This window comes from Capronia epimyces (assembly GCF_000585565.1).
Source record: "Capronia epimyces CBS 606.96 chromosome Unknown aczIQ-supercont1.11, whole genome shotgun sequence".
Lineage (NCBI taxonomy): Eukaryota > Fungi > Ascomycota > Eurotiomycetes > Chaetothyriales > Herpotrichiellaceae > Capronia > Capronia epimyces.
Window position 1 is genome coordinate 191,134 of NW_006912914.1, and position 21,459 is coordinate 212,592.

The 21,459-nt window shown below is 53.9% G+C and overlaps 10 protein-coding genes across 10 annotated transcripts; 4 read left to right on the forward strand and 6 right to left on the reverse strand.

Annotated features, from left to right (window-relative positions):
* Positions 1-2,415: 2,415 nt before the first annotated feature.
* A1O3_10108 (uncharacterized protein) lies at positions 2,416-3,669 on the reverse strand (the record flags this gene model as incomplete). The annotated part of the gene is made up of 1 exon (XM_007740199.1): positions 2,416-3,669. The coding sequence occupies one exon, from the start codon at positions 3,667-3,669 to the stop codon at positions 2,416-2,418; it is 1,254 nt and encodes a 417-aa protein (XP_007738389.1).
* Positions 3,670-4,173: 504 nt separating this feature from the next.
* On the reverse strand, positions 4,174-6,231 carry A1O3_10109 (uncharacterized protein; the record flags this gene model as incomplete). The annotated part of the gene is made up of 4 exons (XM_007740200.1): positions 4,174-5,508; positions 5,559-5,825; positions 5,877-5,957; positions 6,013-6,231. The coding sequence occupies 4 exons, from the start codon at positions 6,229-6,231 to the stop codon at positions 4,174-4,176; spliced, it is 1,902 nt and encodes a 633-aa protein (XP_007738390.1).
* Positions 6,232-6,951: 720 nt separating this feature from the next.
* A1O3_10110 (uncharacterized protein) lies at positions 6,952-7,704 on the forward strand (the record flags this gene model as incomplete). The annotated part of the gene is made up of 1 exon (XM_007740201.1): positions 6,952-7,704. The coding sequence occupies one exon, from the start codon at positions 6,952-6,954 to the stop codon at positions 7,702-7,704; it is 753 nt and encodes a 250-aa protein (XP_007738391.1).
* Positions 7,705-7,843: 139 nt separating this feature from the next.
* A1O3_10111 (uncharacterized protein) lies at positions 7,844-8,302 on the reverse strand (the record flags this gene model as incomplete). The annotated part of the gene is made up of 3 exons (XM_007740202.1): positions 7,844-7,999; positions 8,052-8,162; positions 8,237-8,302. 3 exons carry the CDS (start codon positions 8,300-8,302, stop codon positions 7,844-7,846), a joined length of 333 nt encoding a protein of 110 aa, XP_007738392.1.
* Positions 8,303-8,792: 490 nt separating this feature from the next.
* On the forward strand, positions 8,793-9,647 carry A1O3_10112 (urease accessory protein; the record flags this gene model as incomplete). The annotated part of the gene is made up of 1 exon (XM_007740203.1): positions 8,793-9,647. One exon carries the CDS (start codon positions 8,793-8,795, stop codon positions 9,645-9,647), a length of 855 nt encoding a protein of 284 aa, XP_007738393.1.
* Positions 9,648-9,894: 247 nt separating this feature from the next.
* Positions 9,895-11,562, reverse strand: A1O3_10113 (uncharacterized protein; the record flags this gene model as incomplete). The annotated part of the gene is made up of 1 exon (XM_007740204.1): positions 9,895-11,562. One exon carries the CDS (start codon positions 11,560-11,562, stop codon positions 9,895-9,897), a length of 1,668 nt encoding a protein of 555 aa, XP_007738394.1.
* Positions 11,563-12,170: 608 nt separating this feature from the next.
* A1O3_10114 (uncharacterized protein) lies at positions 12,171-13,471 on the reverse strand (the record flags this gene model as incomplete). Its single annotated transcript, XM_007740205.1, has 2 exons — positions 12,171-13,044; positions 13,098-13,471. The coding sequence occupies 2 exons, from the start codon at positions 13,469-13,471 to the stop codon at positions 12,171-12,173; spliced, it is 1,248 nt and encodes a 415-aa protein (XP_007738395.1).
* A 666-nt stretch (positions 13,472-14,137) lies between these two features.
* Positions 14,138-15,882, reverse strand: A1O3_10115 (uncharacterized protein; the record flags this gene model as incomplete). The annotated part of the gene is made up of 5 exons (XM_007740206.1): positions 14,138-15,043; positions 15,108-15,411; positions 15,465-15,623; positions 15,685-15,772; positions 15,831-15,882. The coding sequence occupies 5 exons, from the start codon at positions 15,880-15,882 to the stop codon at positions 14,138-14,140; spliced, it is 1,509 nt and encodes a 502-aa protein (XP_007738396.1).
* Positions 15,883-17,198: 1,316 nt separating this feature from the next.
* Positions 17,199-18,894, forward strand: A1O3_10116 (uncharacterized protein; the record flags this gene model as incomplete). The annotated part of the gene is made up of 3 exons (XM_007740207.1): positions 17,199-17,405; positions 17,462-17,564; positions 17,633-18,894. 3 exons carry the CDS (start codon positions 17,199-17,201, stop codon positions 18,892-18,894), a joined length of 1,572 nt encoding a protein of 523 aa, XP_007738397.1.
* A 589-nt stretch (positions 18,895-19,483) lies between these two features.
* Positions 19,484-21,101, forward strand: A1O3_10117 (uncharacterized protein; the record flags this gene model as incomplete). The annotated part of the gene is made up of 2 exons (XM_007740208.1): positions 19,484-19,803; positions 19,910-21,101. 2 exons carry the CDS (start codon positions 19,484-19,486, stop codon positions 21,099-21,101), a joined length of 1,512 nt encoding a protein of 503 aa, XP_007738398.1.
* Positions 21,102-21,459: the final 358 nt, after the last annotated feature.

The following is a 21,459-nucleotide window of genomic DNA, read 5'->3' on the forward strand; positions in this document are numbered from 1 at the left end:
CGTCGTGCCATTGGAGCGGGAAGGCTGAGGGGCCACCGCTTTGTGGTATTTCTATTTATTGACACGCATCAGCCGCAGGCTAAGAGCTCGATGGGACGCTAAACCACAGCACAAGGGTCAGGGACTCAGGGGAGCCCGCCACCAGTGGGCGTTGGGGGTGTCTGTCCTACTATCCGGACTGGCTGGTTGGTGGCGCTGACACGCCCCAGGGCTTAGGGCCTCTAAGCCTATGTAAGGACTCAGGAGCCCTAAGCCAAGCACCCGGCTTAGGCTGGACCCTGGGCCCCTAAGGCCTTAGGAGCCTAAGTCATCTCCATCTTCGCTTCAGGGTCAGGGTCAAAAGTCACCCCTAAGCCCCCTTTTTTTGTGGTACGGAGTGCAGATTCCGTACATACAATCTTGAATCCATCCCTACCTGATTATTCAACCATTCCTCCAAGAGCACGTAGCTCGGTAACTCTGTACATAAGTCAGGGGCACGGAATCGGCGCCTTTGGCCTTTGGCCCTCGGCCCCAGCATATCGCGCCGTAGTCTCTCAGCCCCCGGCACCTACTGCTGAACCAGGTGGAGATAGAGATGGAGAGGCAGAGGCACCGCCACACCGCACCTTCACACCTTCGTACAAAGTCTTTGTACGGATACGCCGTACGCAACCACCTCAACTTGAACGCCGAACAAACACCCACACCCACAACCTGGGCAGGGCAGGCAGGCAGGTTTGGACATCCGGCCTGGAAATGTCGTCCGCGGCCTGAGGTGCAGAGTACTTCGTGTCCGTGTTAGGCATCTGTCTGTATGGGGTATGGGATATGTGTACTGTAGAACGGTCAAAGGTTGAGTCGACACAGTTACTAAGGTACCTGAGGTACGAAATGAAAGCCGTAGAGGTATAGGTACGGAGTATCTATTAGGCACCTGGTGCCTACCTACCTACATATGTACCTAGTATCTGGTAGATACTGCAGCCCTAAGTTAGTAAGTACCTTAGGTACCTAACCTAACCTAATAGCGCTCGTACTGGTATCTGTCCGTGTGTCTGTCTTGATCTAATTGTACAGATACTACGGAGTACTTGTACCGTATCTCACTGCCTTTGTACGGATGTGATCCCTTACGGGAGAGGAGAAGTCAGCAGCCATCTTCCCTTCCACCCTCATCTATATTTACAGAATCTCCGAAGTGTGGCTGTGACGGCTGCGGATACTGGTACAGATTCTCCGTCCCAATCTAGAGCCAAGTAACTTGTACGATCCATCGTCTTTCTCCTCGCTTGTCCGCTCTCTTTTCTGGAGGCTGTACGGAGTACATCCATTGCCTACAGTCACCAGTGTACGGATACTTCGTACCAGTACGGCCTCCGGATTTGAGAAGGTGCCTAGCTAGTGGGCGGGGTCTAACGCGGCAAGGGGCCCCGAAAACTACCTAGACACATTATGTGTATCATGCAACTCTAGAGAGCGGTGAGCGTGAGGCTGCGACATGACAAGTCCGTGAGCCTGAGTCCGGACAGCCGTATACCAGTTATACCGTTCACACGTCTCCGTTGCCCCGTCCAAGGAGAGTGCCTACCTATGCCTGTGCATCGGCCTGTTAACATGGCGACCGCGGACTGGGGAATCAGGAATTGTGTGTATCCGTACTCCGTGCTCCATGCTCCATCCATACACAGGCACATATCATATAGAAAGAAACCCCTAGAGAGAGGGAGCGAGGCATTTTGTCAACACATCACAACATCCGTGCTATGGCGATTGACGATTGACGATTTTTGACGGGCCCGTTCAAGCTGCAGTACGTAATTAATAGTGGAGGACCGAAAGGAAGATGGGGCGATGGAGGAAAAGAGGCGAACGGGCGAACAGGCGAAAAGGAGACAAGGAGACGAGGAGACAAGATCGAGTCCGCGCACTTTCAACCCCCGGCGCTAGTGGTCGGACATTCGAGTCACGTGGTAGGCACGTGCAGGTTTGTGCACGTGAACGCTCTCGGGGATGCGATCCTGGTATCGAGGGATTCAGCGGGACTTTCCCTGCAACCTGCGTTGAACTGGAGTTGTAGTATCCGTCACTTGGTCGACGACAAAGCAGAAAAAACTATGCCTGTGCCTGTGCCATGCTTGTAGGAGATGATGATCCTAGGCTTCGACTTGTTGCAGAAGATTCAAATTCAAATTCATTAAGCCATTTGGTGTGAAATTGGCCCCGGTGCTCTTGTGCTACTACCTAGTCTCCATTCCCAGCCATATGTCGGATATCTTGAGGGTACTCTCAATGGTGCAAGTCTCCGTTTCCAGCCATATGTCGGATGCCTTGAGGGTACTCTCAATGTGCCACGATGCCATGTGAGCTGAGCTCAGCTGATCAGCTCAACGTCCAGCCTCGCTTCCGCCGCCTCTCTGCAGCCTTGCAGGTGTATCATTCCTCATCCACTTGATCTTCGTCATCCTTGACTTCTTCGTCGCCCTCCTCACCGTCTTCATCTGCGTCTTCGTCTTCCTCTTCATCGTCTTCATCTGTGTCTTCGGCCTCGTCCTCACTAGATTCGTCCTCCTCAGACTCACTCTCATCGACAAAGTCCTCCTCGGGAGGATAGCGTGGCATGATTCTTCTGGCATCTGACCACCGGAAGTCGGTAAGCTCAATTTCTAGGCTCTGAAGGCTGCTGAAGATGCTGACCAGGTCTAGTTTTATGAGACGACTCTGCGGGCACAGACGGAACTCGGTTACATGTCCATCCTTTTTGACTTTTCTGACGGTTGCATGTCCATCCTTGATACTCTGGACGAGCTCTCTTGAGAGGAGACGCGTGTCAAAGAAGCCTGCGTCGCGAAACGTGTATAACTTCATTTGTTGAATCCGGTGACAGAATGGTCGGAATGTGCTCATAAGGACGTCCCATCCCGCAGGGCCCATGTATCCGAAGCCAATCTTCTTCAACCGCGTGCCCCCTCGTGCTGACTCGTTCATCGGTTCTGGTAGCGGCTCATGGTCATTGAACACACGAACGACCTTTTTGCTGAGCAAGACCCCTAAGACTTCCATCTGCACCATTTTGGAAACCAGCAGGAGTGATGCAGATGAGTCGTCGGTGGTCTCTGAGTCGTCGGGGAAAAGACACTTGACTTGTAGGCCATCGACGTGCGGACAAAGCCGAAATGGCATGAGGTTCACTGTGGCAGTGGTTGCCATCACTTCTTCCCAGATCATTTGTCGTATCTCCAAGGAGAGTGAATGGAAAAGCGGGCAGTACAGTGGCGACTGCGCGACTGCTGCCTCCATATTCTTGATGGTATCATCGGTGACCATGGCTACGTTGCCAGGCGTAGGCTTCCAGACAGCAATGAGTTGTCCTTCCAGCCCCCAATTTGGAACAAAAGGGCCGGATCTCGGACAGATGTGGTGTTCAATATTGGCATCACAGTCGCAGTATGTAAAATGCCCTTCTTCACAGTCGCAGGGTTCACTTTCGGGCTCACAGTCGCAGAGATGGCTTGCATTAGCAATCCACAGGAACGCCTGGTCACAGAAATCGCATTCGGGGTCTTTCCCCTCACAGTCGCAGGGATGGCTTCCATTAGCTTCCCGCAGGAACTCATGGTCACAGATATGGCATTCGGTGTATTCCCCGAGGGCATTCGCGACAACCTGAAACTCTGTTGTGTAGGACATCTTGAATGAAATAGCTCAGGGTGTCGCGCAGAGTTCAGGACAAGAACAATGTCCAGCCTACCCAGTTGTTCGTCCCGTTGCCTCCGGTAAGGATTTCGCTGAAGAATAGGGTCACTATCACACCCACAAACTTGTAGCCTGAGTAGGCGACCAGATCAAGTAGCTGGGAGTCGTTGGTGATGCTCAGCATGTACAATCCGTGTAGAAGGCTCGGCGCACGAGGAGGTAGAGGAGGTAGAAGGTTCGGCGCATGAAGAAGTGTGCGAAGTGTATTTTTATAATTGAGAGGCGCGCGTAGTGTGAATGTGAGTGTGAGTGACGCTTCACTCTCGGCTATCAGTCGGGAGGGATTTCTTTGGTCACTTGCTCACGGCAGCTGACAGTGAGGTTGACAAGGAAGGTTGACAAGGAAGGCTGACATGTGAGGTTGACAAGTGAGGTTGGCAAGTGAGGTTGGCAAGTGAGGTTCAAGTGAGGCTTACACACTAGAGGCAGACGGAAGTATTACCCTTTAAGTGATAGAATCCTAGAATCTTCAACAGCAACCCTAATGGTTTTCTTCAGCTCCGCCTTCCAGCGGTTTTCACGCCACCTCTCCCAGCGTCCAAAGTCTTCATCCGCCTCCAGATTCAAGGTCTCATAGCCTTCCTTGATGACTTTCTGGATTGCAGCTGGAGACTGATGTGTCTTCCTGCCATGCTGTGCTTTCAGAAGCTCGTGGTAGTGTGACGACACATTCATCAATGCGTCAATTGACCTGTTCACAGCATCGAACCTCGGTGACGGATCAGAGTAAGCCTGTTTGAACCTGGGAAGCACATCGTTCGCCTCAATAAGCTTGTAAAACAGGTCGTCAAAACTTGCCGGGTCTGGCAAAAACGCATCACCTTTGGACAGGCAAAACGCCGCCAGGCTTGCCAGAGTGCCGCATAGGTCCTCCCGGATTCCCCTCAGATGTTTGAGTTCATCTGCATACTGCGTCAAGAACCGCATCAGAGAGAGAAGTGAGCCCCATATGTATGCCCAATGATGTTGTAGGCGAGACTTGCTTTGTTCAAGGTAGGTGACTATTCTCAGCATAATGCCCAAAGCGAGTCCATAGAGATGAACATCCAGTCTCTTCCGGAGATTATGGCTGAGCGTGTCGGTGCAGATGTCTAAGATGGCTGTCGCTGGTACTCTTGCGGAGGTGATCAGCGGTAGATGTGGGGGTCTTTGGCGGCACAGTCGGATAACTCTCTTGGAATCTGCTGAGCATATTCTCTTTGCTAGGACTGAGTCCTCCACCATGATCCTGATTGACAAAAGACTGAGCGTGGCATAAGTTGCCTGTCGTGGCCCACGGTAGGCATGGTGTGATATGTATGATGTCGATGACAAGAATGCAGAGAAGGGGGCCTCTTTATCCTTGTCAACAGACATGTTCAGCAAGTTGGCAGCAAACAATTTGTTTGCGTGGACAAATGAATACAAAGGGAGGATACACGCTGCGTTTTCGTGGGGCAGTGACGTGAACAAACGTTTAGCCTCTTCTTCTGTAGGTGGCAACGGCTTTTTCGCATCAGCTGATAAGCCCCGGAGTCCAACCATGGCTAGAGTGCTGCTGAAACTCCAGGGTACGGGATAGTCATCCTGAACGGCGACATACTGATCTCGGATAGCCGCAGCAGCCCTTGCAAAGTTGTGGACCAGAAGACGAATGGTGTCCTCGTTGACGAAGTCTTCGAGCCGGTTATGGTACACATTCTGCGACTCGAATTTGTTGTAGCTCGATAAGATGCCGATGACTATAAATGCATCGAGTCCGTGAGCCGGTTTGTCGTGGATGTCATGGACATACTAAAGATGGTGAGCCTTGTCCTGGCCCGAGGAGAACGAGAACGTCTTACCTTCATCAGGGCCGAAAAGAGATCTCGGTGCATAAAATAGGAGACGAGACTCGTGTGAAAGCCCCCAGACACCAATGCAAGCACTGTGCGGAGGGCTCTCGTGCGGATGGTCTCCTGGGCCTCCTGCCGAATAATGGATTCGAGACTCTGGACCAGGTCGGACATCAACCTGTCAATGGCATCCAGACCGGCTAGCACTTCGATCACGTCGGTATTTGGGTTGGTGTACCTTTTGGTGAAGACGGCACACAGGAAAGCCGTCAAGTTCTGGTGCGTTTAGTTCCAATACGGGAGGCAGATCCGGACCGCGCGACGAACCTCGAGTGCGTTTTCGTTTCTAGGACAAACACCGGAGCCAGATTCCAGAACTGCGCGCTTGAAGAAGGCCTGTGTCTGAGCCTGCCAGACTGTCAGAAGGAAGACGAGGCAGGACAGAGGATGGGGCTGATCATACTTGCATATGAAGCAGGTCGAAAGCGGTCAAGGGCTCAAGAATGTCATATAGCCTCTGCTTGTCAGGCTTGAGAAGAAAGAACTCCCGCCAGAAGCCCTCGGAGGGCACGGCGTCGTCCACATCTTCGTTAGCAAGCACATTGAACAAATGAAGATACAGCTGGACGATCTTGGGCTCAAACGAGTCGGGCCTCAGCAGCTGGGTTAAAGGGGAGTCCATAGGATCCGAGGGGATCGGGGGTCACGAGCGGCAAGAAGGCCAACTGCATTCATCATTCGGACATCCCAATGCGGAGACAGCGGCTAGTGTGGTGTTCAGATACTCGACGAGGCAGCTATAGACAAAAGGGATCTAGGAGACTGGCAGAGGGACGTCGAGAGAGGCTGACGAATCCGGCGTTGTGGCCAGCTGGCCGTCACGGCGAGATAATCCCGGGTTTCTTGGCAGCGGAAATGCAAGGACTACCTGGTACTAGTAGTAGGGATCAAAGTATCCGTACGCCGTAGCAACCGCGGGAATTCCATGCTCTGGTGCCGTCGTGAATCTCTAGAATAGGCTGCATGTCTCTGGCCAGGGAGCAGGGAGGACTGAGAGAGTGCATACAACGAAACAAAACAAACCGCTGATGATTGGGGCAGCTAACCCAGTCGTGTGTGCTGCAATTGCCCCAAGCCGCCGTTTAGAATTATCCGGCCTCCTATTCGCCAACCCGCCATTCGGCTGACAAACGGCCCGGCAAGAGGCAAGAGGCAAAGAGTCACTCGGCCATTTGAAGGCCTGCGCTTCCACGCCTCGGGAGAGCATCTTGGATTCTTCACCAACATATCACCTCGTCTCCCACCCGCTTCATACACACTACCTATATCTGACGCTGTATATTACTGCCTCTTCAGCTTTCGATGTTCGCCACGCATTGACGTCGAAATCACCGCTTTCACAATGTCTGCGACGCACCTGATTCCCACGACGACGTCATCTGCCATCTTCTTCAGAGCACTTGCCCTCGCCTCAACCGCACGCTGTTGTCCTCATGCGTTCAGGACCTACTCCTCGGCGAAAGCAGTCCCACAGTCCTCCAAGAGGGAGCTATATACCGTGCCGTCTTACCAACCTCACAGCTTGCCCACCGACTTCCCTCTACCGCCACGAAATACCAACATTCCAGATACCTCGATAGCTGGACCCCCACCACGCCTCAATGACACCAGAATTCCTCAGGAGAACGAGAAGCGACAGACAGATATTGTGGAAACCGCAAGTTTAAGTGTGCCCGAGAGAGAGGCGCAACAGCCCAAGCCTGTGCCCCAACCCAAGACGGAGGAACCGAAGTCAACTAAACCTCGGCGAAGCAAACTACGGCCTCGAAAGGCCGCCATGACCATTACACCCAGTGCTTTGGTCCACTTACGAGAGCTTCTGGACCAGCCCAATCCGAAGATGATAAGAGTGGGCGTCAAGAACAGGGGTTGCTCTGGGCTCGCATACCATCTCGAATTTGTGGACAAACACGGACCTTTCGATGAGGCGGTTGAACAAGACGGTGTCAAGGTTTTAATTGATAGCAAGGCCCTTTTCAGCATCATTGGCAGCGAAATGGACTGGAAGGAGGACAAACTCAGTGCTAGATTTGTTTTCAACAACCCCAACATTACAGAGCAGTGTGGGTGTGGCGAATCCTTCAGTGTTTCATAGACGACATGAATCGTGGCGTTTTATGAGGCTTGCTCCTAAGAAGCTGCAGCGACCAGGTGTCTAGCAATATGATAAGAGTACAAGAAAGGAACTTGTTCACCAACAGACTGATTTGCTGATTGATCTATCCGCGGGCACTTCAATACACCCCCTTCTCATAATCAATCACTCTGACATCCTCAAACCGGGGACTATTCTTCTTCACAAAGGCTTGATGAGCGGGGTCATGTGAGACGTAGTAGTCTCGGTCTTCCTTGGAAGCGAACTCGACGACGAACCCGTGGGTGAAGCCTCCCTGCAAACCATTGTTAAATAAATCCGTCAGAGGAACAGAGACTCTCGCCAACCTGTGCTCCCTCCGGACTGTTGTCGACGCCACCCGAAGCTGCGACAATATACGGCTTCTGAGACGTCGGGTGGACACAGTTGCCTCTTAAAGAGAGCATGTCATCGCAGAACTGTTGCAGTCAGCACCCACCGGCTCGAATGCAATACCAGAGATATGAATAGAAGTAGATAGATGCAAGCACACCTCTTTCTTCTCAGAGTCGCTCAGTGAGGACTTGAGTTTGAACAGAACTATGTGGACTATTGACATGTTGGATCAGGTAATGGCATGCCTACCTGCCTATAGGTAGGTATCATGTAAGAATATAATATCCAATGTACCTAGATTTGTTGCGTTGAGAGAACCCGCGGTTTTGATCCCTGCGCCCAACTGTGCGGGGCTTAGGCTTGCGTATGTGGCATGGAAACTTTTGCTTACAGGATACTCCGTACCCCTCACCACCGCAGAATACTACATGCTACTACGTACTTCTGGTGCTTCAGGGCAGTTAGACCTCTTCCGCAACTTGCAAATTGGAAACAATGGCCCTTGATTGTTAGTAGTACTCGAGGCGTGCATCAGTGATCCCAAGGCACAAGGTTATTCTGCAACTCTCACCGGCCCTAATCCGCGATCCTACCCCCACAAGAACAAGACAACCCCCGGCTGCCTGTCCGCAGCACCGATATCAGAACCGCAAGATCTGGTCCGGCCAGCACAGCACGGCCGTGTCTTCATTCGAGCAGCCTGACGAGTCAAGATGGCGACACACTCGCACGAGGGGGCCGCGTCGCACTCACACGACCATGACCACGCCAACGGCACGCCGCATGGACACTCGCACGAGATCCTCGACGGGCCAGGGTCATACATCCACCGAGAAATGCCACTGGTGGAGGGCCGGGAGTTCAGCGACCGGGCATTCACGATCGGGATTGGCGGACCGGTCGGGTCGGGCAAGACGGCGCTGATGCTGGAGCTATGCCTGGGGCTCCGAAAAGAGTACAACATCGCGGCGGTGACCAACGACATCTTCACGCGCGAAGACGCCGAGTTCCTGACGAAACACGGGGCGCTGACGCCCGAACGGATCGTGGCGATCGAGACGGGCGGGTGCCCGCACGCGGCGGTGCGCGAGGACATTTCGGCGAACCTGCTGGCCCTGCAAGGCCTGCACGCCAAGTTCCAGACGGATCTGCTGCTGATCGAGTCCGGCGGCGACAACCTGGCGGCCAACTACAGTCGCGAGCTGGCCGACTTCATCATCTACGTCATCGACGTCGCCGGCGGCGACAAGGTGCCTCGCAAAGGCGGGCCCGGCATCACCGGCAGCGACCTGCTGGTCATCAACAAGTGCGATCTGGCCGACGCCGTCGGCGCCGACGTCGACCTCATGGAGACCGAGGCCAGGAGGATGCGTGAGGGCGGGCCCGTCGTGCGCGCCGTCATCAAGAACGGCGTCGGCGTCAAGGAGACGATCGATATGATTCTCTCCGCCTGGAAGAGTACCCCCGCCTACTACGAGAGTCGGAAGCGCTGGGCCGCCGGCGTCCTGAGGGGCAGCGGCGACCAGCCCAACGTCAATCGATATACGAGGGTCATGCCGCAGCAGTGAGAGGCAGCAGGAGACATGTTTGGTCGACCAGCATATAAGATAGGGTCCAACAAATCATCCCGCTCCCCCTCCAGCCAAAACCAGATGGGTGCCCTGTAACCAGGTTATGTAGCGGCTTGTCCATATATCCATCCCAGAGAGGACGGACCATTTTCGTTGGAACCGTCCTCACGTGTTTGACTACATCTGAATGAAATGCGTTACGAGTCCAACCAGTCCGTGCAAATAAACACGGCCTGTCCATCGATTATGCCCCTTTCCGGGCAAATCTGGCCAAAGCTGGCCCTAGATCTACCTGGTCCTTTTTCAGCTTCTCCTTTCCTCTCTCCATCCGTTCCTTCTTCATTTCCTCCAGCCGTAGTCTTTTCTCATCGACAATATTCTTGCCACCCTTCTTCCTCAGATGTCTCCGGATCGCACTGTTCTTACCACGTCCGCGGTTACGCTCCTTCAACTTCGCTAGAGGGTCCACAGGCGGCGCATCGAGGTCCTTCTCTTGTTTTCGCTGCTCTGCACTGCGAATGTCCAATGTCCCGATGAAGTTGGGGTCGAGGGCTATAGTTTCGGGCTGCAACTTGGTAAGGAGAGACTGGACTTCGGCCTCTTGCCGTTGTTTGCGCGTCTCGTAGGGGTTGGCTTCAAGAGCATCGTAATTGGGTTCCCCGGCGCCCGGAACAACGATGCTGCTGAATCCCTCGGCATGCGAGATGCCTAGGATGTCGTCGAAGGGGCAGAAGCGGACACGCTCGACCCGGCGGCCCTCGTTGCCCCAGTTCAAGTACGGTGATTGGACTTTGATGGGATCGACCGAGGTGGAGGCGGTGAAGAGGTCTTTCCAGATCGTCACTCCTGTGCCACTGCCGATGGCTGCAAGGCCACGGTCTGATATGTCGATAGATGACGCGGGCTGATGAGTCCGATACGAATGGACCTCCTTTAAGGCCCGGAGGTCCCAGAGTTTCAGCCGGAGATCCTGTCCACCGCATAGCATATAGTGGCCAGAGCGGTCGATGGCGATGGATCGAACAGGCCCGGCATTGGATTGGATCTTGACCAGAGGCGTGGTGGAATTGGGAGACCATAGAGATACGGTGCCATGCTGGTGCCCGACATGGAGGATGGCGTTATATGGGTTCTGCGCCAGAGCCGTCGGAGCGCCTTTCCGAGTCGGATGTTCGGCCACGACTTGTCCTGTCGAGGTATCGGTATACCTCAAGAACCCACTGTTTTCCACCCCTGCCAGCAGGAAGTGATATGGTAGAAATTCAAGATGCGTGGTTTCCACATACTTTTTCAAGCAATGGATCTCGACTCCGGCGTGGTCGTAAATGTATGTGTGTTTCTTCTGGGCCACGGCGAAGTACTGGTCGTTGTGCAGCCACTTGGCATCTCGCACGGTCTCGTTCAGATGCAGTTCACAGCCTGGCTTCCCAGCCCGCCATTCACAGGTGGCAATGTGTCCTTTTCTCCCGGCAAGCAGTAAACTGCGCCCGTTCCTTGTGTAATCGGATACATAGGGCCCTAGATCCAGTCTGAAGTCGACAGCCTTGTTGGCCTGTTGGACACCAATCGCGTCGAGGATATCTGCCTGTCGGACTTTGTATGTCTTCTCAAGTTCGGATTCGGGTTGCAGGAATCCTTCCTGGTTCTCGTACAGGATCTCCGCATCCTTTGCATTCAAGACCGCAGTCCGGTATTTGTTCTCGATGCGCTTCAGGTTTGCACGCAGCTTCTTGTCTCGAACTTCATTAATCCGGACAGGGCGCCCTCTTCCATACTTCTTTCGTGCCTCGGCCACTTGCTTCTGATTTTCTTTGTCTTCGGCCGTCAATGTACTGGTAGGCCTCCGTTTCGTGGGCGATTGAAGATTCTGGATGGTAAGTTGGCCGTCGCCGTTCTCGACTAATGTCTCCATTCTCGAATCTCAACACGCTACCAGGATGGTGTAACTAGAGCACAAAGAGGTTGGTGTGCGTGAAGAGAGAAGGTTACGATCTCTCTGGAGTGTTTCTTGGGCACAGAGGATTTCGCTGCTGCGGCTGCGTCCGAGTCCGCAAAATTTCCGCCAAGAGGCGAGAAATCTAATCCTGACAAGGGTGATGGCGCCCTGCGCCCGTCGTCACAGTAAGGGTCTTATGATTAGAGATTATCTTTATCTTCTACACAGTCTCCAAGACAACGATACAGAGAGGACCGGACAGAAGAAACGGCAAAAACGTAGAGGTTGTTAAGGAATTGTATTAGAGGAACATTAAGGGCGCGACTCGGCTGTATTGCCGAATTAGGTATCACGGGCACGGTGGAGGCGTGGAAGCGTGATACCTGTCCCATTAACATTCCCTGTTCCTGCGGATAACATCAACCTCCTCGCCAGACCTTGCATCACTCCCCACATTGTTGAAGGCTCAGATGAGCATTACGGGCGCGACTCGGCTGTAATGCCGAACTAGGTATCACGGGCACGGTGGAAGCGTGGAAGCGTGATACCTGTCCCATAAACGTTCCCTGTTCCTGCGGATGATATCAATAGCCTCGCCGAGCTTGCTGTCGCGCCGCTCGTTCTTGGTTTGCGCGCTCTCTCTCTTCGGCGTGCGTTTCTTGCTCAGCGGCTTTTGCTGCATTGTCTGCAATCTGAGCTTCCTTTTTGATGAATTTTCGCATGCGCCGCCGGGCTTCTCCGTATATTGCTGGTTTCAACAGAGTGTTTCGGAGTATTTCGACATCTGCCGCCTGGACGGTCACAGGCTGGACGCCCGTAGCAATCGTAGATGGGATTTCGAAGAATGGAAGTGGGGATCCGTTGTGCTCAGGAACGAAAGTTGTGCTGAACAAGCATTCTGGCTCTCCAGTCACTGCGTGTCGTTCCCAAACCTCCCAGGAAATCGTAGTTCTCCCAACCCACTGAACGCCGTTGTGCCAAACCGGTCCCTGGTCTGATTCACAGTGAAGGTCTGCGGCCTGGACGTCTTTCAAGCCCTGGGCACCGATGTTGTCTGGGGACCGATACGCGGGATCCTCGGTAATGTCTAGAAGAACAACTCTGGAGATATCGGGCGATCCGCTGAGGTAGTCGTGGACTAATTTGATGAGCGCATCCTTGGTCTGGGAAGAAGCCACTTCGACGATGGTATGGGCCTTGAATCCACGATCTTGATCTTGTACCCATTCGAGGAGTATGTCGGGTGTTTTCATCGATCCATCCCATTCACCCTCAAATTCGCCAAACTCTAGATTGCTGGTGACCTGAAATCGTTGTCTTATTGCTGGTTCCAAACCATGTTTGGCAAGAACTGCGCGTTCGATTACCCAGTCGACAAGTATAGCGTGTCTTCTACCAGACATTGGGAAAATGGTAAGAACCGATTCCGAGACGTCGTACGAAATCTTGAAGTTGAATCTGTGGGAGAAGTTAGCCAACAATTGAGCAGAGCCTGTTCAAGGAGCGCTTACGCTTCTCGTAAACGTTCAAACTCGGGATCGACGAGTAAGCCGTACCAGGACTGCGGAGGTACTCTGTACTTGAGCGGCTTGTCCGAGCAAGACGTGTATCTGCCTGCGGCGAGATTTTTCAGTTGTGCGTACGCTTCATCTGTCTGGTTATTTGGATTGCGCAGATCAGTGAATTGTGTCTGGGCTTCACTCTGGTCACCTGAAAGGGGCGTGTCCTCAAATTGCAGCGATGTGAATGCCTGGTCAGAATTGGGGCTATCGCGGTTGAATGAGGAAGGGAAAGAGCCATTTGAGTAAGGGATACCACCATGTTCATGCGACGGGGAGGTGGTTGCAGTGGTGATGCCGGGGTGAGACTGTTCCGCAGAAGCCATCTGGGCGGTCGACCGGCTGTCTTCACAACAATACCAACAGCACTTGCGCTGGCTCTGGCGCTGTCTTTCGCAGAACGCGACAACCTTCCTCTAGCACTGAGGCGTTGCAGTACTTTGTATTGAGCCAGTACTAGGTCATAAATGGCATGGCGAGCAGAGACGGATAATGGACTGTTATGCGATGGAAGTGATATTTACAAAGATCTAATTACCAAAAGTTCACCTCACGCGGTGTTGATGACGTCGACGGTCAGATCACTCGCTTCCAACTGCCCGATCTGTGAGAATTACTTCAAAGGCAGGTCTTGCCGACGTCTAGAAATGGAAGCTGTCCCGAGGTGAGTGAATCACCGTCCACCGTCCACCGTCCACCGTCCACTGTCCACTGTTCACTGTCCATTGTCTAGAGCAGTGCTTCGTCCTGGCATAGTGTGTTAACAGAGAGCTCCACAGAGATCCAATCCAAGTATGTTTTCTTCATCACGTTATACGGCCCCTCAATCTCCTACAACAAAGCCAAAGCAGTCTGGGCGAGTGCACGGTAACTCTGGACCACATAGGCGACAGCCAGAGAAGTGTTGAACCCATTGCATCCTGTTGGCCCAGATCAAAGCCATTGGCCTGTCCGTCTATGGTTGTCGTGTACGAGAAGCTGGATCTATGAGGTTAAATGAAATGTAGTCTATCTCTTACCGCTTCAGAGCCCACCAACACCCAGCCGTTGTCATCTTCCTTGGTGTCGACATCAGTCCCAGCACCCTGTTTCAATCTCTTCTCCCCGTCTCCAGGCTCCGGATACTTCCTGACATGCTCAATCGCCCATCTGACTTCACGGTCGAGGATGGGAGGGGTCCTGCCTGCTCCTTCCAGTTCAGGGAGCCCAGCCAATTCGTATAGCCAGCGTAACCACTCCATGGTCTCCCCGTTATCCCAAGGGATGTCGTGAAACTTCCTGTGCTCTCTTCTGGCCAGCTCCCAGCGCTCCTTGTCCCAACGTTTCTGTTCTTCTTGGGGCGGTAGTGCGGTGGCATTCCTTCCAGAAAAGAGCCGTGCGAGCGCGATAGCCTGATATTCAAACGACCTGAACGTCAATGTGCGGGGCATACCGACGACACCGAGGGTAGGATGGTCAGGGAAGAAAGTGTGCTGATAACTCCCGACCAGACGATTTTGGGTATAGTCGAAGATCGGGCCACCATTGGCCTCGGCGTTCCAGAACGGAAAGGAGGCATGATAGCCAGTACAGTAGATGATGGCATCTATGGAGGAAAGTATCGAGCCGTCGTCGAACACAATGTCGCCGTTGGATCGGTATTCGCTGATGACGGGTTTCCACTCAATGCCCTCCGGAGGATTCGCACCGTCCCATCGAGAGCGAGATCGGCGCGATTGGTAGACGGGAAGTCGAGCCGCTTTGACGAGAGCGGTGGTGATGTCGTGGCCTGATGCCGAATTCCCAATCACCAGGACTCGTTTATCTCTGTATTCCTCCGGTGTGCGGTATGCTTTCGAGTGTGACACTTTGCCGGGAAACAGGTCTAGATACTCACCTAAACCGGTGACAGGGGGCACCTGTGACAGGTCAATGGCAGGGCCTCAGCTAGAAGTGCATTGGAGTTTGCCGGGATTGACCTACATATGGTACCGAGTAATGGCCATTTGCAATGATGACAGCATCAAACTCCTCTTCCCACCAAACATCGACGCGCCTTACGGCATCATGTCGTCGAAGCACGAGTTTCCATCTGGTCCCACTTGAGGTCGTTTTGGTCGGCAATTTGGACAAATCCTCCACAGTAGTATTCAGGGCCAGGAAGAGGTCTGTTCTGTGCGAAGAAAAGTAGTTGGCTATGTATTGCCGTGGTACCCAATGCGGAGCGAAAGGGCCGTATGCGAAGGGTAGATCTGAGAAGGACATGGCGATGGCCGGGACATTGGTCCTGCAAGCATCAGGAACCCATCCCATGCGTCCAGAAGCCATGCCAGGACTCACGTCAACTCATCATAGATTGGTGTCCGCTCAAAACGCTCTTGCGAGCTCGGGGTGGTGGTTTTGGGCAACCCATCGGGGATTGTCAAGGGCCGATCTATATCCGGAGGCAAGGCCCCAGGAACAATCTTGAGTGCGGGCCTGGGGTCACCATCATAGATCCTGGTTCATAGTGCGAATATGTTATATATACAGGCCGGAAGAAGGGGCGTTACTTTCATACCACGTTCCGCCAGGCGTCTCCCGCCGCTCGAAGACTCGTATCTTGTCGAAATAGCCCTCTGCTCCAAAAGCGGCTGCGGCTGCGGCTCCTTGATGGAAGGAAGGGAGGTGAGCATCAATTCCGGACGGCCAGATGTAGATGATTACCTGACGCCCCAGCACCGATGATGGCTACTGACTTGATCTGCTGAGCAGTCATCTTTGCTTGTCTCACGACAGGTAACAAACTTTAAGAAACATGGCAACTTGAGAATGCTCCAATATCCAGATCCAGGCATCCAGCACCAAGACCAGGACCAGGACATAAGGGCAATTGGCTGCTTTGTAACGGTGAACAGGTGAGCCGCAGTGCGCGATACAAGACTAGATGGCGTGCTTTGCACTTCAGCCAAACAGAGCGCATGTTGACCTGACAGTTAGCAACCACCTTTCCGCTTGAGGACTGGAGACAGAATATCCCCGAAGACAAACGCCTCGCTCCCGGCTGCGGGAAGGATGATCGCCTCATGTCACATCACATCCGAGTCAGAGAGTGTGGCAACAGGCCTTGGTCAGTGCCACCCTCCACCCTCGCTTGCGGCAAACTTACCGACACCTAATAATTAGAGGCACCTAGATGAGAGGTAGAGCTTTTCTTTCCATGTCCAGTTTTCTCCCATTGTTCTCGCTCATCTCGATGTTTGATGGTCGCAGATGTAAGCCAGAATGCGGTCATTGGGGTGATGGGATCAAAGAGGTGAGAGGTGAGAGGTGGACAGCCTCGTCGGCGCCACAGCCTCACACGTGACGCTTGGCAGGGAAGTGGCACAACTTGAAGCTCAAGTTCTTTTTCTTGGTCTTGCATCAGCATCAGCATCAGCATCCTTCCACACGCCTTCTAAATCTTCTGAAAACAGACCCGCGCCGTGCTTCGATCCTCGCGACGGGGCCCAATCATAAGTGAATGCGCCATGAGCGATGAGCGGAAATGGAGCGGAGTCCAGTGCGCCCACTAAGATTGACTGGTAATAATCTAGACTGCGCCGAAACTGAGCCGTATCCTGACTCCATCCTACACGTACCGGAGATCTGGACGCGCTTTAAGTGTCACCAAAGGATTCGTCCACTTGAAAATAAGCTTGTGGCGTCAAGGGAGCTTGGTCCGCAACACCAAGCAATTGCAAAGCTTTTCATGAGAACCACCTGGTGGCATGCTGGCCAGTCATGAACGCGACGGACTTTACACTAAACATGTAGGCGAGCATGCGTTTCGGCGTTATCATGGAGAATACAATATACAACCCTGATGAGCCATCCTGATGCTTTTCTCTCCTTCTTTTCGCGGTGGTGTTACAGAATGACGCGATATATGGCGAATCACGACCATGATCTCGGCAGGGGTCGCCAGGCAGGTTCATGCACTGAGATGGGCTATATATGTATGTCCTGTCCATTGACCCAAGTCCCTGCTGTTCACCGTCGCGTGCATTGCTACTGCGCAGTTGATTGCTCGTCCTCCATTGCGCTCCCCCCAAAATGGCGACTAAAGAACTCCATCCGGAGATCATAACCAAGCCCGAGCCTCACATTGCTGAAAGAGATGCCGACGTGACCTATACCCTACTGAAGACGCATGGGAGTGAGGTGGCACAAGGCTTGGATGTGGCGGGCCAGAAAAGGTTGGATCGGAAACTATACTTCGGCCTTGTGCCCTTGTTGGTCATTATCGACCTGATGCTGTTTGTATGTCGTCACCCTTGACACCCCGACGGGGAGACATCAACTGATAGACGAGCTAGATTGACAAAGCCACATTGTCGTACGCCTCCATCCTAGGTCTATTCGAAGAGACAGGCATCGGCAATGGCCAATATAATGACCTGAATACACTTTTCTATGCTGGTGAGAAAACCCCCCCAGTCTACTCGCTTTTGGAGGCCCGTATGTTTCTTCTAACGGAATACTTGCAGGATACATCATTGGGCAGTTTCCAGGCCACTATCTCATGCAGCGCGTGCCATTGGGACGCTTCATGGGCGGTGCCATCTTCCTTTGGTCGCTACTTGTACTCCTCCACTGCACGGCCGAAAGTTACGGTGCCTTGATCCCCCTAAGGTTCTTCCTAGGGGCTGTCGAGGCCACGGTGGTGCCGGCGATTGAAATCACCCTGGGCATGTTCTTTGTGCCCAAGGTGCAGGGGATTCTGCAGCCGTTGTTCTGGGTATCGTGCATGGGCGCACCCATCCCTGCCGGATTCATCGCCTACGGGCTCCTGTGGAGTCAAAGCTCGGTGGCGCCGTGGAAGCTCTTCATGATCACCACCGGCGGCCTGACTTTCTTCCTGGCCATCTTCTCGTGGTTCTACTACCCGAACAATCCGGCCGAGGCGAAATTCCTGACGTTGCGTGAACGAGTGTACCTGGTCACCAAGATCCACGACGCCACCGGCAGCTCAATCGAGTACAAAAAGGTCAAGAAGAGCCAACTGCGCGAAGCGGTGCAGGATCCTATCTCGTGGCTGTTTGGCCTCCAGGCCTTCACGCTCATGCTCTCCAACAACATCGCCTACCAGCAGAATCTGCTGTTCGTCTCTCTCGGCGTGTCGAATCTGGGGTCCACACTCGTCAGTGCCGCCAGCGGTGGCTTTTCCGTGGCATGCTGCATCGTGGCCACGATCCTGCTCCGCTACGTTCCCTGGCGCAAAGCCTACTGGGGCGCGTTCTGGTGCCTACCGGCGGTGGCAGGTGGCATCGGCATGGCGACGGTGGACTGGGACAAGAAGATCGGCCTCCTGGCGTGCCTGATCCTCGCCGGCGCCACGTTTGGCATCACCTACATCATCGCCCTGGGCTGGACCACGTCGACCGCGGCTGGCTACACCAAGAAGCTGGCGCGCAACGTCTTCTTCATGGCCGGATACGGCATTGCCAATCTGATCTCGCCGCAGATCTGGGTTCCGAAGGACGCTCCGAGATACTATCCCGCCTGGATTGTGCAGATTGTCATCAGCTGGGCCGGCACCCCGGTCATTCTGTTCATCATCCAATGGATCCTGGCGCGCCGAAACAAGGAACGATATGCGTGGATCGCCGAGCAAGAGGCAGCCGGCAAGACCAGGACAGGCGTGATCGAGCAGACGGATGCCGATGGCAAGAGAACCGAGGTCGAGGTCGACATCTCTCTGCTCGATCTGACGGATCTGGAGAACAAGTATTTCATTTATCCCCTGTGATCATTCGGAATACACGCCGACATCTCCCATCTCACATGTCGGTGGGGGCTCCGACGGGCGTGCGGATGGGCATACAGCACGATAAGAGGTATCATCAATAATATATAATACATAGGGAGCGCGTGTGTCGCAGTTGAAGAAGAGTTGAAGTATACTAAACCCGTCGCCCCCTTGAAAGCAGTCTGCGTTCTTATAGTACTCGATTGTCAGGTAATACCTAGTACGTATGTGGTATGGCTGGAGCTGACTCACACTGGTTGGGTACCTGCCCGGGTATCTATTCCGGACTGGCCACTGCTTACGCGGCAGACTTTACCGTGTACGGTACAGAATGCCCGTACTGTACAATACACGCACGCTGGCCGCGTCATGCTTGACCTCTCATCCGCACCCTCCGTACTCCGTATCTCGTCCGTATCTCTTCGAGGCGTGTTTCGAGTAATTACTCCAGATGTACGTACTAACGTAGCATACGGCCTTTTCCTTTCCTTCTCCCTCTCCAAGTGAGCATGAGCACCAGCACCAGCACCAGCACCCATCGACCCCTCTGCTTCTCTCTTCTCACTCCTCCAGCAGCTCTCGAGATGCCATGGGCACTCGCATTGGCCCCAGTTTCGACGATGAAGCCCGCCCAAGTCCTTCAAATGCGGCCCTTGGGGGTGGCAAAACTACCTTCGTTTTGATCGAGCCGTCCGGCGTTGAAGACATTGGTGATCTAGGAGTGCCCAAGCCCGCGCCCGCTCTCTGGAGAAGAGTCCAGACGTGCGTGAGGTCCATGTTCAACAACTCTGCTGCTCCGCTATGGGCCAAGGCCTCTGGTCACAGGCTCTGGCCCACGCCATTTCTCGGCCGGAGACCACGATTATACAGATTACTGGTCAGCCTCGTTATCGCTTACCTCTCCGTCGTGTTAGTTCCCCTGTGATTAAGATTAAGACCAAGACCAAGATCAAGATGCGCTTTCCTTTTTCAAGCACAAGTCACATCCCTCCAAATGCTAACACCGACCCTCCAGCGGCGCCGTCCATGTCCTCGACAACCTGTTCGGCGCTTTCGAAGCAGCAGTACCAGCATTTCCCGATCACCTAGACAGGTTCGTCTACTCTGGGATTCGGCCCGGTGAACTGTCGGCGTCATCGTCAGAATCACTGTCACATTGGCCCACTGATGCAACAGGCGACATCCACCCCGTCAACTGTCACTCGCATAACGACTACTGGCGGGCCGTGCCCCTGTACGATGCCATCTACGCCGGCTGCACGGGCGTGGAAGCGGACGTGTGGCTTGTCGACGATAGACTCTTGGTCGGCCACCGCCGCTTAGCCTTGACTTCGAGTCGCACTCTCCAAGACCTATATCTGAACCCGCTGCTGGACCTGCTAGAGCAGCAAAACCCGCAGATGCAGATCGAACACCATGCCCAGCCGAGGGCCAGGGCCAGGGACATGGATAGCATGGAGATGGATGAGGACGGGGACGAGGACGATCCCATCCCCGGTACCGGCATGTTGAACGGCGTCTTCGACGTCGACCCGACCCAGACGCTCGTCGTCCTCATCGACTTCAAGACTTCGGGTCCCAGGCTCTGGGCGAAATTGAACGACGAGCTGGGGCCCCTCCGCGAAAGGGGCTACCTGACTCATTTCAACGGCTCCACCGTTGTTCGGAGACCCGTCACCGTGGTTGGGTCCGGGAACGCCCCATTCGACCTGTTGATCCAAAACGACACGTATCGCGATGTCTTCTTTGACGCGCCGCTGGAAGCCTTGGCCGACACTTCGTCCCTATGGCCCAACCCGAACCGAGAGCAGGATCCAACGAGGGCTTCTGCTCATCGGGCCGGCAGTGGCAGTCATGTTTCTTCTGATTCAAGCCCGAAGCACGCCGGTCCTGAGCCTAGGACACCCACTTCCACAGAACAGAAGCAGCAAGGGCAACAGCAAGAGCAAGAGCAGCATCAAAGCCGAAATCGAAATCAAAATGGAAATGGAATCGGAAATGGAAACCAAACCCTCGACCAAGGCGGATCTGCCACAGCTGTTTCGGAGTCCACCCCGGTCTACGACCCGACGAACAGCTATTACGCCAGCGTATCCTTCACCCGCTCCATCGGCCGCATCTGGGGCTCGCGTCTGACGCAGTCCCAGCTCCAGCTCATCCGGTCCCAGATTCGGGGTGCCCATCAGAGGGGTTTGAAAGTTCGGTAGGTCATAACGACAAAACGGATAAGAGATGTTTTCCCTTTCCCTTTCGTTTGCCCTTTCGTTTCCCTTTCGTTTCCCTTTCGTTTCCCTTTCGTTTCCCTTTCGTTTCCCTTTCGTTTCCCTTTTCGTTGTGTTGTGTTGTCGTCTCGTCTCAAAGAAACGAACCCAGTTCCTGACGCCCAGCTTTGCCAACTAGATACTTTTCGCTCCCCTCGTGGCCCGTGGGCAGGCGAAACCACGTCTGGCACGTTCTGATGCGCGAGGGCGCCGATATGTTCAGCGTCGACGACTTACGTGGTGGACGGTGGGCGGACTGGAGGCGGAAGAGGAGCTGGGCCAATTAAAGAAAAGAAAGAAGAGA